This window comes from Megachile rotundata, chromosome 1 (genome assembly GCF_050947335.1).
Source record: "Megachile rotundata isolate GNS110a chromosome 1, iyMegRotu1, whole genome shotgun sequence".
In the NCBI taxonomy this organism is placed as follows: Eukaryota; Metazoa; Arthropoda; class Insecta; order Hymenoptera; family Megachilidae; genus Megachile; species Megachile rotundata.
In genome coordinates, this window is record NC_134983.1 from 5967186 (window position 1) to 5983777 (window position 16592).

Genomic DNA, 16592 nt, shown 5'->3' on the forward strand with positions numbered 1-16592 from the left:
CTTTTTCTTTTCTTTAATGTTTTTAAATCTCTTAATTATACTTTAAATAAATAATGTATTATACTCGATACAAGTTCAATTATTGGTAAAACAATACTAATTTGACGATAAAAGTTTTTTACTTTTTTTGAAAGACACGTTCATATTTTATTAACATATTTACAAAAACAAAATTGGACTTTGAAGTATATTTGTCGTGTATTGCGGTATAATGTTAAAAGAATCGATAATTCATGAAATATAAGATTACGATTCATGTTTGCAATTTGATGTAAAACTTTCGCTTTCATAAATGACTTGCTATAAGTATATCGACTCAACATAGGCAAACGAAAACCAATACCACTTTTAATAAATCGCGCGACACTAAAAATATATAAATTATATTTTTCTTATTTTTTATGACTTATTAGTAATAATAAAAAAATATTTCAAATATAACTGAAAATGTTGTCAAACATAACTATATATATTTTTCTAATTTTCAGTTAAAAGGATTAGAAATTATCAAGGAAAGTTGTGGGAAAGTCCAACTATATTTTCTCTCCACTGAATACCCTGTGTATGTACAAAAAATACGACATGTGAAAAACAGAAAAAATATTTCATAAAAAATTCTAATTTTATTAGATATATTTTTCTTTTTGTTACTTTTTATTATAATAATTTACTAAAACTTTTGTGTATAATTTAACAAATTCAGGTTCCATTTCAGCCCAATTTGTTAAATTGTGAAACATGCGGTAAATTTCCTCTTCTTCTATGGGACAACAGGATTGTTCTGTAGTTTCTTCAATGGTTGCTTCTGCTTCTTCACATTCTGAAAACCATTCTGCTATTTCTGTAGAAGAAATTTCTTCCATTTTGATTCTGAAATCCTGTTGTTCACTATTCTCATCCAAAGATGATTGATTTAGAAGTTTGTTCCATGAAGTTTTAATGTTTGCTACTGTTATATCGTTCCATGATTCAAAAATCAAGTCAATACAATCTTTTATATCATAATCAGCATAAAACTGTCGAATTCCACCATCAAATTTTGACACTCGTTGTAGTAATTTATATCGAAACAACTTTTTAAGTTTTTCACTTATGCCTTGCTCCATTGACTGAATAGTTGAAGATGCATAAGATGGTAAAAACATTAATTTAAACTGAAAATCATCTTGTGCTTCTTTTGGAAGCATATGCCTTTTAAAATTGTCAACTAGTAATAGCACTTTCTTCTCTTCCTGCTTTTGCAGTAAGTGTTGTCTCACACTGGATTTAAAATGATTGATATACCAATCTTTAAAAATAGTTTCATCTAATTCATTGTTACTTTCACTTTTATATATTACTGGTAGAAGGTGTTTACAATGTTTTAAAGCTCTTGGATTAGGATACTTATTAATTACAAGTAACGGTAGTTTATGTGTGCCAGTGGCATTTGCACAATATGCAATAGTGATGTAATTTTTTTTCTTATCTTTCATTTGTTCCTCATCTTGATCTAACAATTTTTGAGGAAGGGCTTTCCACATTAAACGTGTTTCTTCCAAATTGTATATATTTTCTTCATCAATATTTTCCTTACTTATCAGTTCTGTTAATTCTTTTCCAAAATTTTCTACAGCTAATTCAGTTTCATCTAGTTTTTCTTTATGGGTGCCCACAGAACGCAAGTTATATCTCTTTTTAAAACGCCACAGCCAACCACGACTGGCTGCAAAATGTGATGAACCACCAATTTCTTTGTGGAATTGTTTTGCTTTCTCTTGCAATGTACTATCAGTTAGAGTCTCTCCCAATGCTCGCCTTTCTATTACCCATGCATGTAACCTAGTACTTACATCTTCATGCAATGATGCTCGTCTTCTTTTCATACCCATATCTATAGCAGTTTCTGAAAGTTTCCGAATTGATGCTGCATTTCTTCTATATCGTTGCATGGTTCTTTTGTTAATACCATATTCAGCAGCAAGTTCACGCAGATTTGCTCCATTGTCTAACTTCTGGAGAATTTCTAAACGTTTTGCAAGAGTAATTTCTTCTTTTCGTGAAGTTCTATTAGGCCTTGTATCAATTAATTTTTTGTCCATTTGAGTGACAAATGTCCGATCTTGTAGAATCTTCTTAAGAGCAAGACGATGTTGAAGAGGTGGTGGCATGGTTAATAAATCAGTATATTTCTTTTCAAACAAATTCTTCGCAATAAAATATTCATTCATCAAAGAATGGAAGATTTACAAAATTGTTATAATCTTTTTGCAGTAAATCCAAATTAAAGAATCACACCCTTAATAATAATAATTTCTATATTATTTGATAGAATTATAGAATAGTTAATAAATACAGTTATAGATTCTGAATTCTAAAATAATTATGCAAAGTCAATGATATGAAACCAAATTTTATTTAGTTAATATCATTCCTGTTTACTGTTGCCTGTTTCGTTCACCTTTCCAAATGACGTCTTCGTAATATTACAATTTAATATACAATAATACAAAACTGGAACATTAACCACTTAACTGTCGTTGAATCTATTTGAGTTTTGCGACAATTAAAAGAAACATTTCTGTAACTAATTCGAGGAAATATATTCCGTTAGAGGCGCAGTAATCAACTGGTACGGTAAGACAAGATATGTCATAATGCCAACTATAAGTTGTAAAATTGTATACTACTACTTATATATAAGTCAAAGACTTTCCATCTACGATGGAAAATCAAGAAATAAGTCATTCATAACAGAGAAAAACTACTTATTGTTGAATTAGCATAGTCTAAAAGGAAGATTTAGGATCCGGGAAGATGGAATGAAATTGGAAACTGACATTGACAGAAATATCTTTTTTCGAATTCAAAATATATTTTGCCACATTTCGCATATTAAATTTATCTGTAATAAAAGCGATCTGAAAAAAGTACAGAATTATTTTAATTACTGCTGCACGGGCTCCAATCCACCGTTAGTAAAACACGTACCACATGTCTTTACTCACAGTCATAAAAGACTATACTCTCTAGATGACAAGCTTTGTTCAGTCTACACGTATGTATTGGCTTTAACTGGTTTTAACATACTCTGTATCCAAAGCTAATGCACATGTGCGCAAATCATATAATGCCAAGCGTGTACTTACATCGGCTGTTCTTTTATTTATGTCAGTATGAATACTTTTCTACATTTTGTATCAAGAAATCTATAATTCTTATATAACTGATAATGTTGACAGAAAGAAAGTAAATAGTATTTGAAAAGTTATTTAAATAAAAAGTTTATTCAAGTATAAAAAAGAAAATTACTTCATTTCATAGCCAAACCGTGAAACATGTAATCTAATGAAAAACCATTTTAAATACATAATTATTTTATCTAAACAAATAACTATTTACTTATTACATATTTAAATAATCATTTTTTGGATTTATTACATAAGTAATACCTAAGTCTGATCATTATCATTTGTTTTTATTATTGTTACATTTATGTTTTATTTATATTAAAAATATTTTAATATGTACAAATATGTTTGTTTACAAACAAAATAAAATTTTTAGTTTATAATTACAAAAATTTGAAAGACATTAATTTCAATAACAAAATGTTAGCAGACAAAAAAACACTTAATATTAATGAAAACACATTTTTATAGAAATAATGATGACTTACATGCAGGTTTATCAATTTATATTAAATTGCAAGAAAGAATAAATAACTACATGTATTATCAAAATTGTAGCTCTAGATACATGTCAGTAATGTTATTCCATTTTTTAATTTAGAACACAGAATGATGAACAAAAATAGTACTATCAGAATATGTTTGCTTTGCAAAATAATCTATTTCCCTTTTACTACATGTAGGATATTTTAAGAAATTGAATGTTAAATATTTCGTAAAATAACATACATTTATATGAATATTTATATACATGTCTACTTACATTTGCTTCATTCAGACTTATCAGAAAAACTTTTATTGCGTTTTAATACCAATATAAAAAAGGCTTATATTTTGATATATTATTAAATTTCATTTTAGGTTGTAAGATATAAAAATACAATATATCAGGAGGCAATATTAATGAGATTTTTAAGAGATGTTTATAAATTTTCATATTATAACTTTTAATGCTATAAAGATAGCTAATTTTGCGCGTTTAATGTAAACTGACTCTATGAAATAATCATAGTTTACTATATCTCATTTTCTGTTTATCTTGATGCCCATAATATTCATTAATAATAAGTTTAAAAAGGAACAAATGAAATACAATAATAAGAAAGCATATGCTAACCCAAAAAAGTGTTGGTAATCCTCCTAATTGGTGTCCATGTTTATGCAAAGCCATTACTAGATGATCATGTGCTGGAGCTGTAAAACAAAATGAAGTACACAAAGAAGACTACGTGAAGTGTCATATTATGATATTATTAGAGACTTATAAGTAATATGAGATATTAGCAAATAAATTTAATATTTGTACCAACCATCATCAATAGCATGTACATGTAAAGCATTTCGTAGATCTTGCATATGTTGGTAATCAGATGTTATATACAGTATAGCTGTTAATGGCTTCGTTAATTTTACCGGAAAAGTCGTGTATGATTCACTCAAGGAAATAGGTGCATCTAAACACCCTGCATCACAGCCAAAATAGACACTATCACTTTTGTCTAAAGCTACTCTCAAAATTGCACGATTATCTTCACCAACAGTTACTGATATATTCAGATGAGTTACATTACCATAACTTATTCTCCTAGAAATTAAGTACCACTTAAATCATCTTAAAATCAACTGATATACTGTCATATCATAATAATGACGATGATGACGACAATAATAATAATAGTGAATAAATAGTATAATACCTGAATAAATAGTCGCGATGTAAATATTGTGGATCAATGTTGAATTCGAGATGCTGATTGCTAAACCGTAAGCTACCAAGGCTCAAAACAATAGCTTGTTGCACCGCTATCGGATCACCAGTCATTAAATGGTGGCAACCTTGTTTTTCTAGTGTTATTAACCATGCTTCTACAACATTATTCACATTATCAATAGTTGATGTATCTTTCCATAAACGTGGTGCATCTCTGAAACATTAAAATAAGATATAAATTGTACAAAAGAATATTTGTACAACTTTAAATTACTCACAAAGTATGATGCCCACGATAACAACCTTCATTCATGATCACATTTTTTTCTACCCCTGGTGTACCATTTGGGGTTTGAGATAATACATAGTATGTAGTAGAATTTATTTTATGACCATTAATAGCACCATTAGCTTTAGAATCACTTATTCTAAGTCCTGTATACCAGTAACTTTGCCAAAGTTTAATATGATCATCTTTTAAATTGTCTTGTTGAATACTAAGTGCTTTTCTCATTGCCTGTCATAAATTATTTTCAGTTAACATATAGATACTGATATTTTAATACTTTCTGATTTACACACCTCTATTGCTTTTTTCTTCGTTGTTTCATAATGGGTATGGTATTCGTCCATAATTATAGGTTCACTGTATTGTATACTTGTTAGAAATTTTAATTTTAAAGAATTCCTTGCTTTAATTTGTAATATCTTGGGTGGAATTTTATAAAGTATTGATACTGCCACAATCTTATTTGAGTTAGGTAGTGGAACAAAACCCGAAATTAAATTATATTCATACATAAAGTCACCCACTTGAATTCTAAACACATAAATATAATTATTAATTATAATTAGTATTATTATGATGCTGTTAATTACTAAATTATGCGTTTCAAGTATATGTTTAAACTTAATAATTACTTAGTTGATTCTGTGTGGGAATTACTCCAGTGAATAGATATTTGAGGTTTTAATGGTACATTTTGAGAAAATGAAAGTGGATTGGTTATTTTTACATCTTGTACCAGTATTGCATCAAATACTCTATGGGCATAATACTGAAATTCTGTATAATATCCTTCTCTCAGACATTGATAGTGATAAACAATTCCATTTGTGAAATGCGTAACTGTAGCTTCACGATAGAAAGCACTTTTAAATAAAGGTGGAAATATTAATGGTTGCCATTGTATAGGTAATGATAATGCTCGTCCTTTTTTTATATATATCAAAGCTTCTGGTACAATAGGAATTCCAAATACTCCATTACCAATATATGGTAAATACTGGTGCTCCTTTTCTTTTGGAGGATTATGAAGAATATTTACATTATACTCTTCAGAATCTGCATGAAATTGTGCTAGCCTTTCATTTATGCATTGATCTTCAAATGCTATAAAAATATGGAGACTAATATATATACATTATTACATTAATTATTCAAGAAACAATTAAACAGATTTTTAAAATAGTACAATATTTATGATAAAGTTAATTGTATTACCTTGTATGGACTCTCCAGTGGAAGAGAAAACCCACTGTGCAAAAGGTGGACCAAAATAAAGTAATATACCAGTACAAATGATGAGTAGTATAAGTATCTTGCGATAGGAATAACTTCCATCAATTAATCGTCGTATTCGTTTTCCAATTTCACGACTATCGAACATCCTTCCAGGCCTCATCATAATGATTAGTCAATTTATACACTTCAGTTTTCGCGCGTCTTTTCGAGCATTCTTTTGTTTTTATAAGATTGTACGGTAACATAACCTTATTGCTTTCACTTTACCTTGTTTTATCAAAAACCTCAACAATTTGAAAAGGACTTTCTATTATTTTCTTTATTCTGTATGTAGTGATAAGTTCTGTAGACATTTATTATGATTCTGTGCACTATGAAACACTGTTATTACTAAGAACTTAGAAAGTAAATGCAGCATTCATGCTAAATTTTCATCGTCACTATTACTGTATGTATGTTCATGTATATTCACACAAGCAAGAAACATTAATTTATGAACTATGACATTTTCATAGCTGAAATTTGTAAACGATGAATGAGGTTGACAGAAATTTATAACGAGTGCTTTAGTAAATGCATTATACAATTTCTTGATTTTTACCTGCATGAAGTTATTGACATTTACAAACATTGATTAGATAATATGCTGTGGTATATCAATTTTAGTTAAAAATTTTTCGCTATGTACACTAAAAAACAAATCCGGTTTCTTTAGGAGAAAAATGGCAACTAACGAAACAAGTCTTTACCACTTGCAATAATATGTATTCGCACATTGACATACATTATGCCTAATTTACAAAAATCATTTTCAAAATCGATAAACAACAATATTTTCACAAGTGCATGCTTACTTTCAAAAGTATGCTGTTTTATAAGCATATTTTATATTTTGAAGAAGTGATTCTAGAAATTGCTTCAAAACACAAATCAACGTTTTCTTATAATTGAACGTTTCATTGTTTCGTACATTTGTAATCGAAGTATCGCAGCGATTTAACATGTAGAAAAGATGTAAAAGATAATAGTTTGTCATAAAGTTATTTAAAGTTATTTAAAAAGTTGAAAGCATTTTGGAAGCCTCATTTTTATATGCATTTTAAAATGTATATTTTCGCGCACGCTGTCTGAAAAACATTTATTACCGCCATCTAGCAGCCAGCATAAGATAGAAATGCAGACAGTACCCATATGAACAGAATCTGTCGATAAGGTAAAGAATTACATGAAAAGAGTGTAACAATTGGCGAAACTTCTCCTTTTTGCAAAAGGAAATGTCTGTGAGTATGATTTTTGGCGATTCGAACGAAAAATTTGTATCATTTCAATGTTATTCCCTATATTATCGACGTGACACAATGTAGTCTGCGAATTGTTCTAAACACATAATCCACATCTTCGGACGCACAGAATATATTGCAAACAGTATTTTAATGTTGACAATATATACATTAACAGTATTCAATATTCAGTAAAACAAAAATATTAAAAAATGTCCATTTTTCAAAATTTTATTTAATTCGCAGCATCATTTTTAGAATACTCGATCGTCAATAAGGAAGGAAATTACATAAAGACTGCGCATGCAAAGTGCAATATTTCGGCACTTTGACGGCGCAGTACAGTCCCTGAGGCATTTAGAAACAAATTTCTATTAGGGTTTGATGCGTTTTGATGCCTAATAAAGTCAGAAACTCAATTTTTGTCGAATTCGGTCCAAAACGGTACATGTGGCGCCATCTAGCGGCGAGCGGCGAAACTACGAAAAACTAAAATTTCGATTTTCTCGAAAACTAGCGAATTTTCAGTACTTCTGAGGGTCAGAAATTGTTCTGTGACCTCTATAGAACCTGTATAATGCCACAAGAATCTCCTAAAAGCGCCAGAAAAAAAAATTAAAAAAAAGGTCAAAACATGGACTAAAAAATTGGCGTCCATCTAGCGGTGAAAGTTGGAACTACAAGAATATAAAAATGCGATTTTCTCGAATATCAGCGAACTTTGAGTACTTGTGAGGCTCAGAAAGTGTTATGTGATCACACGAGAAGCAAAATAAAGCAATAAAAGTTTCCTAAAAGCATTAATAAAGAAAATAAAAAGAATGTCATTTTATGGAGAAAATTTGTGGCGCCATCTAGCGGCGAAACTGTGAACAAAAATGAAAAAACGTATGTCCGAACACGCAGAAAGGAGTCAAATAAAAATTGATTTTCTGAACCTAATAGGCAAAAAAATGCATATCTAATTAAACAAAAATTGCTTTAAAATGTCTAGGGGATCATACTACGTCGTCAAAGTTCCGAAATATTACATTTTATATTTTTCCTTAACGCGTGTACAGACATGTTTTTTCAGTTTAGTTCGCAGTTTCGCCGCTAGATGGCGCCACTAATTTTCTCCATAAAATGATATTTTTTTAATTTTCCTTACTAAAGCTTTTAGGAAGTTGTTGTTGCATTATTTTGCTTTTAATGCGATCACATAACACTTTCTAAGCCTCGGAAGTACTCAAAGTTCGCTAATTTTCGAGAAAATCGCATTTTTATGTTTTTGTAGTTCCAACTTGCACCGCTAGATGGACGCCAATTTTTTAGTCCATGTTTTGGACTATTTTTCTATTTTCTTTTCTAGCGCTCTGAGGAGGTTCTTGTGGCATTATGTATATTCTAGAGAGGTCGCAGAACAATTTCTGACCCTCAGAAATACGTAAAATTGCCTAATTTCGGAGAAAATTGAAATTTTAGTTTTTCATAGTTTCGCCGCTCGCCGCTAGATGGCGCCGCCTGTACCGTTTTGGACCGAATTCGACAAAAATTGAGTTTCTGACTTTATTAGGCATCAAAACGCATCAAACCCTAATAGAAATTTGTTTCTAAATGCCTCAGGGACCGTACTGCGCCGTCAAAGTGCCGAAATATTGCACTTTGCATGCGCAGTAGATTTGACATAAGCGGCTCATGTACGTATCGCAAGGCTGCAACAAAATAATTAATTACTCATTACCTGCACATTATTTATGAACTTTTAGGATCGAACCATGTAAATAATGCATTGCTGTCCATTCTTTAATCATAAAAGTTCATAAACTGTGCTCAGAAAGTGAGTAATTAACGATCTTGCATACTCATTATCGTGTGTATATTCCTCCTACGCGCCGCCCGCGCATGCCGCGGAGGAATAATTTCCGAAAAACCATATCCGCGTAGACTTTAATGCATTTAACATTTTTTTTTCTATGTCCATCTGGATGTACATACGCATGTGAGTGGAAAATTTGATAAGAATTGGTTGAGTGGTGCAAAAGAAAAACGCGGACAAAGAAGTTGCAAAGTCAAGTATAAGAGCTTCGCTCGCCTTCGGCTCGCTCGCTCAATAAACAAATGACAAATCATAAATTAGTATACACATTCTTTATTTTGACCAATGTAGATTTCAAGAAAAGCACTTTAACAAATTGTGTAACTTGTAATAAGAAACTTGTGAAGCAGTTTGGTTTGGTAGTTTTAGCGTTAAATTCATGTAGAATAAAATTTTCGTGATTAGCGACCTAATTCAACGTCGCTTATCAAATCTGTCCAATTAATCCACAACTGTTAATAGACGTATACTTTCGAGACTATTTAGAAAATATTATATGTACAAACCCACAGCAGCACGTTTGTATACGTCGGCAACTATGTTCGACACGACAAGTAATTATTATGAACGTCAAACTGTCAGAAAGATTACCTTGTTAGGGTTTCGTTTCGCAACTTAATTCCCCGGTTTGCATGCAAGAATCTGAATCAGAAACGATGGAATGCGACACCGTCATAGAGCAGCGGTAAAAAAGGAGTAAGATCGACATGGGTCACGTTATCCACTAAAGTAGCTGCGAGTAACTCGTAACGAGAATCTCGTCGATGTCGACGAAGCTCGTCTTCGAAACCCATAATTACCGGCACCGGTGAAAGCAACGGGGTTCGGTGAACAGCCACTTTTTAAAAAGGTGTTAAAGCGTGCCGCGAGCGTGCATGGGTAGGTGTTAATTTAAAACAAACCAAGGGATAGCCAGGATTCGATGTCTAAGGAGCCTATGGTTTTAGCCGGGACACACCTCGATTCTTGTGAACTGGACCACGCGTCCAGTAACGTATCAAAAATGGCAGATCTTATTAACGCTAAATATACCGTATAATGTACGCATTATCTGAAATTGAAAATAACACTAAACCTGTCGGTGTATATTACACACATCATCTGAAATTGAAAATAACACTAAACCTGTCGGTGTATATTACACACATCATCTGAAATTGAAAATAACACTAAACCTGCCGGCGTATAATACTCACATCATCTGAAATTGAAAATAACACTAAATCTGCTGGCGTGTAATACGCACATGATCCGAAATTGAAAATAACACTAAACTTGACGGGATATAAAGTACACATACATTGGAAATATAATACACGAAAGATAAAACACAATATACATTGATTTCTTAGATCCATAAAAAACAATATGGATTTGAAGACAAGCATTGTAAGGAGTTTTGTAATTTAGAAAAGAAATGTTATGAATTGGTCAATACATAGCAATACATACACATCCACAATTTTTCAGAAAGATTATCAATACATATCAATTTTTCAGAAAGATTATTTTTAGTAATTTCAGTGGTAAAATGGGAGATCACGGAAGAAAAACATCTGTAAATTATGTGGGGGTACATATTCTAAAATACAATGTTTTTGAGAACAGTAGTTTTTTGAGAACAACATTTTGACTTTGTTATTAACATTGACATTGATTTTCATTATTAATTCCAATCAAAGATATTCATTTTGACTTCAGTTTTATAACTTTGATACTTATGTACATTTTGAAAATGTTCGTATTGATATTAATTTTCATTTTTAAATCGATTTATTTAAATTAATGATTTATATATATAATTTATTGAATCCATGTATCATAATTTTTTTACCTTGGAGTGCTTAAAAAAAAATGCAATTATAATTGATACTCCGAGAAAATATATGTGTTATTGTTGCACCAGGTTTACCGATATCTCGAGACGTCCCTGACACTGCAGATTTGCTATCTAACATATAATCAACAGGATTTCGAGCAATTTTTTTTGCAACTACCCCGAGGGCAAGATTCTGGATCCTCCTTTCCTTTGCACCTTTATTTTTTTCTTCGTGTCGGTGGAACGTTCTTCTACGATTAGTGACTACAAACTAATTGTACCATCTTCCAACTGAACGTTGAAATTTACAACCAATTTTGGTCCTATATTTGACTTACCTTTCTGCTATTAGTACAGTACAAAATGTAGTAAATGTTTCCTTAAGTGTGCTAAAGTACAGATGTATTATATATGTACAATAAAAACTCTGTTTTTATATTTAGGATTAAATTCTATTATTTGGATAATATAGGCATGGAGAAACTTGGAGATTTAAGGGTTTTGAGTTTGAGAATTTTGGGATTTACGGATATATGGATTTGGGGATTTGGGGATTTGGGGATTTGGGGATTTGTAGATTTGGGGATTTGGGGATTTGAGGATTTGGAGATTTGGGGATTTGGGAAGTTGAAGATTTGGGGATTTGGGAGAATTTGAATTTAGGAATTTGAAGATATGGGAATTAAAAAATTGAGAGATCTAGGTATTTGGAAACTTGAAGGTTCGAGGATTTTGAGATATAGGGACCTGAGAATTTAAAGATTTGAAATTTGTGAATTTTAGGAATTTGGTGATTTGAAGATTTGAGAATTTTGAGGTGTTAGAAACTTTAGAACTTCAAAATTTAGGAATTTGAGAATTTAGCGATTCAGGGATTTGGAGATTTGCAAAATTAGAGATTAGCTATCATACTCCCAAATCCTCAAATTTTCTTTTCCTACGTATCCAAATTTTTAATTTTCCAAGTTTCTAATTTTTGAAAATTTCAAGTTATGCTACCTGAAAAGTTGAAACATAAATTCCACACTTTGAAACATTGTGAATAATATGTCTTTCTCCAAATATAATAATTCGATATACAGTCCCAAGTATAAAACCTAGTGTATCTCAAAAAAATATACCCACCCACTAACCATTCCACATGTATTTAACTTTGATCAACGTATTTATTGACATATTAGGTCTAATAAGATTAATTAGTAAAAGGTAATGAGTCGTTAAATAGATTAGTCTTTTCCGCAAGATATCTACACATTCTTGCGTGTTTGCAAATGTTCAAATTGATAAAGAGTCAATAAATATTTTGCAATATTCTATAATGCACACAGCCCAAATAATTTACACCAGTTCAGTTGCGCGCATCTATTTTGAGACGTCTTGTACACTATCAGAAGTAGCTCGACGTAGTATCGTTAACGAGACAGCTTTGGAAGTCATTAAGGTTCCATCGTTATCACGATCAGAAGAATATACGTAGGTGTAGAGGTCCGTTGTTGAAATTGAAAACAGCATCGTATCACGAGCACCGATCTTCGGACGTATCTAGTCTACCAACCCTCTGATCGCCAGTTAGAGGCGCAAAGTATCGTCGATCTGCGATCTATCGATCTACGAAATTAGCATTCGAGCCGTGAACCCTTTCCTGAATATGGCGCAGGCCACCGACGACTTTCGAAGCAATTTCTCCGCCTCTAGGCTACCAGACCATCTTAGAACGTGCGTAAAAAGCTCGATGAAATCTTTGATGTACGATCTTTGGTTAATTTTTTATCAAATACCGACATTCTTTGTTTCTTCATGAATTTCTTCTTGAGGTCGAAGAACGTGATTTTAATGACTGTTAATACTATTTCTACCTAAAAGGTGCATTACTTTATGTACAGATAAGGAACGTGAAAGTTATAATATCAACAAATATAGCTGAATACTATTACTGTATTACGTAGAATTAGATCACATTTAGAATAATTGTATCTGCAAATTTTATTTTAATAAAAGTAGCAGATAGTTTCAGGCGGTTTTTCACTGCGAGACACGAGGGTAGAGTGTGGTAATATTTTAGAAGCGGGGGCGTGAAACGGATAATTTTCAAAGGAGGTAGAAAGCGATATCCGATCGTATATCAGAGCATAGAATGGTCGGTCGCCTTCAAATTATCGGAAACAAGGGCTAAACTAATGGGCCAGGTCGGACCATCTGGTACCGTACGGCTGGCTGATTCACGCCAATTCGATCACCGTTTTCACGCCGTAACGATGGAACAGATACATGGATTAATAAATTACATTCAGACGTACAGTTACTCGCATTAATATTCAGGTCATGCAGTACTTCCGTCATTATATACAGGAATGTATACATTGTATTCGTATGAATATTTATATATCATACTGCTAATTTTGCAAAAACACGAATTTATTGTAGATTCAAGATATACAAACAATTTCTGTTCAACTATAACATTTTGATGTGTAACACATCACTCAATAAGTCTCCGGTCTAACTAAGAAAAACAAATTTTCTTTTAGAAATTTTACTTTAATCATCAATATACTTTCCTTCCAGTGTGATACATTGATTCCAACGCTCCTCTAACTTTTCAATTCCCTTTATATTAAACGATTTGTCTTTGCCCCCAAAATAAGTTTCAGTTTCCGCAATCACTTCTTCATTTGAACCAAATTTCTTTCCCTGGAGCATTTTTTTCATATCTGCAAAGAGCCAGTAGTCGCTGTGGACCAAATCTGGGGAGTACGGTGTGTGGGGAAACAATTCAAAACGTAATTCATTCAATTGAACCATCGTGTTCATCGACTTGTGACACGGCGCATTGCCTTCGTAAAACAGCAAACGCGGTACCCACTTTGAAAGCAATTTGCACATGCCCAAATTTTCATGCAAAATTGTGAAGACACTACCTTCTGATATCTTCAAGGCATCAGCTATCTCACACAACTTAAGTTTACGGCCCTTTAAAACTATTTTGTGGACATTTTTTATGTTTTCCGGAACGACTGCTGATTTTGGGCAACCAGAGCGTTCAGCATCATCGGTGGTTGTATGACCGCGTTTAAATTTAGCATACCAGTCAATGATAGTCGATTTTCCTGGTGCAGAGTCCCTATAATGCTTATCAAGTCACTTCTTGGCTTCAACAGTATTTTTTCCGATAAAAAAACAGTATTTAATCAGCACACGAAATTCCTTTCTATCCATTGTCTTCAAAATTACGAAACTGGGGGTACTAAAATGACTGTAACTTCTAAACTATTGGTCAGAATACCATGAAATTTTGACACGTACTGTTTGAAAGTTAGTATTATTCGAAAATAACGTGGGTCTGTCACCAGTGTCGCCATATATGTGTCAGACTGGGGACTTATTGAGTGTCGTGTTAATACATTTTAAACAGGATATCACATTCTTACGTCACATTTGAAAATTTTGTGAAAAATAAAGAATTTTTACATAAAATAGGAGAAATTACAATTTGATATTTTTTTGCAAATCTTTTTTGTTTAATAACAAAATCGTTTCAACATATTGCAAATAATTTTGTTTATACATCAGAATGTTATTCTTTCAGTCTTGTTTTTAATTCAACTTTTGTTTTTACTGGCGTTTTCTAATTTTTTTGTTTCATTCGTTACGTAGATTCTTTGTGGGTTTTGTGTCTGGAGATTGTGAAGGTGGATGTGAAATTTTCGGACAATTATATAACAAACATTTCTGTATTATTCGATCTCTGTGATTTGGATCATTATTGATTTTTGAAGGTACTTTGTATTTCGTTATTTTTCCTCTTAAGTACTTTTTCAGAAAGTCTACTTATATCTTCTTCTATCTAAATCATCGTTAATGAAAACTAATTTACTAACACCCTTACTGAAAATACAACTCCATATCACAGTAAATTGTTCATTCTCCACAGCAAAACAAATAATTTTAACACGTAAATGATGGAAAATTACACATTTACTAGAATGTATACTATTAAATTATACAACAGTTGAGTTATATATTTACTTCAACGAAGAACTTATCAATGTGTATTGAAGAAATGCCTTTATAGTCGTCCACACTAGATCATTATTATTAGATGTATATCATTAGATGATTAATCATTAGATATATATAGTACTATACATACAATATTATATGTGCAATTACCTTTATCGTTCACACTTTGTTTACTTATTAATTTAATAACAACTGAATAAGAGATTAGAAATATAATTTAAGATTAACTTGCAAAGAATAATTTTATGTAAGAATACTTAAAACCATCACATAAAAACGTTGAATTTATTCAGAAAGAATATAGACGATCTAAAATTTGATAACTTCTCCTACCGTGTACTTGACCAAGTGTGAAGTACACAAAGTGGCAAACAGCTGTCAGCGAGTTTGTTTACAATCCTAATAACATAAATGTCAAGTTGTTTTACCAGTTAGTCTAAGTAAGCTATAAATGGAAATAACAAGGTTTTATTCGATGTCGTTTTCTAGGCTTTAATTAGTAAAATGTGTGTTTAGAAAGCAATTGAACGTTGATTTGGTAACTGGAAAGGAAGAAGTCTCGATCGGAAATGGTGGAAATAAGTGTGTATCACGTAACACGCGGAACATATGTCAGTGACTGTGGGACAAGTGATTTAACTAGGACAACTCATTTGTCGTTTAGTGCAATTTATATCGGGGTTTCTTCGATCAATGAGTCACCGATTGCAAGCCATCATGTTAAAGTTTTAATGGATCGCTAAGTGGAACCTGTTATGCCCAAACAGTATAAGTTCAATGAAAACAGGATTAACTGATTTTATTGACGGTTACTGGGAATTAATGAATTAATCGAATGAGGTTGTTAAATATTTTCTTTTTTAATTTATGTGAAGATTCGTTATAAATATAACGTCAACAAATATCAATATAATTTTAATAAATTTCAAAAATATATGGTCAATAAATATAATGTCAATAAGTATTATAAATATAATGTTAACAAATATAATAAATATAACTGATAACTATAACAATAAATATGTATAGCAAATATAACTTAAATATGAAAAATACAATTCTATTAATGTAACAAATTCTTTTATTCAAACGAATATTTTTCACTGATTTTTATAATTTTGAGATAATCTCTTCCATGAAAATTTGTCAGTCTTACATTTCTCTAATTTAAATAATAAAAAATAGAATTGAAAAAATAATATATGTATA

At 31.3% G+C, this 16592-nt stretch overlaps 1 protein-coding gene across 2 annotated transcripts; it reads right to left on the bottom strand.

The window, feature by feature from the left end:
- Window positions 1-2830: 2830 nt before the first annotated feature.
- On the bottom strand, window positions 2831-7182 carry LOC100877467 (uncharacterized protein KIAA2013 homolog). Of its 2 annotated transcripts, XM_012279514.2 has the most exons (8): window positions 7008-7182; window positions 6386-6921; window positions 5803-6274; window positions 5464-5701; window positions 5160-5398; window positions 4868-5095; window positions 4481-4755; window positions 2831-4364 (listed from the first exon to the last, which is right to left on the bottom strand). In XM_012279514.2, exons 2-8 carry the CDS (start codon window positions 6567-6569, stop codon window positions 4177-4179), a joined length of 1824 nt encoding a protein of 607 aa, XP_012134904.1. In that variant the 5' UTR covers window positions 6570-6921; window positions 7008-7182; the 3' UTR covers window positions 2831-4176. The 2 variants fall into 2 exon arrangements, with proteins under 2 accessions (XP_012134904.1, XP_003700686.1); XM_003700638.3 differs by having other exon boundaries at window positions 6386-7182.
- Window positions 7183-16592: the final 9410 nt, after the last annotated feature.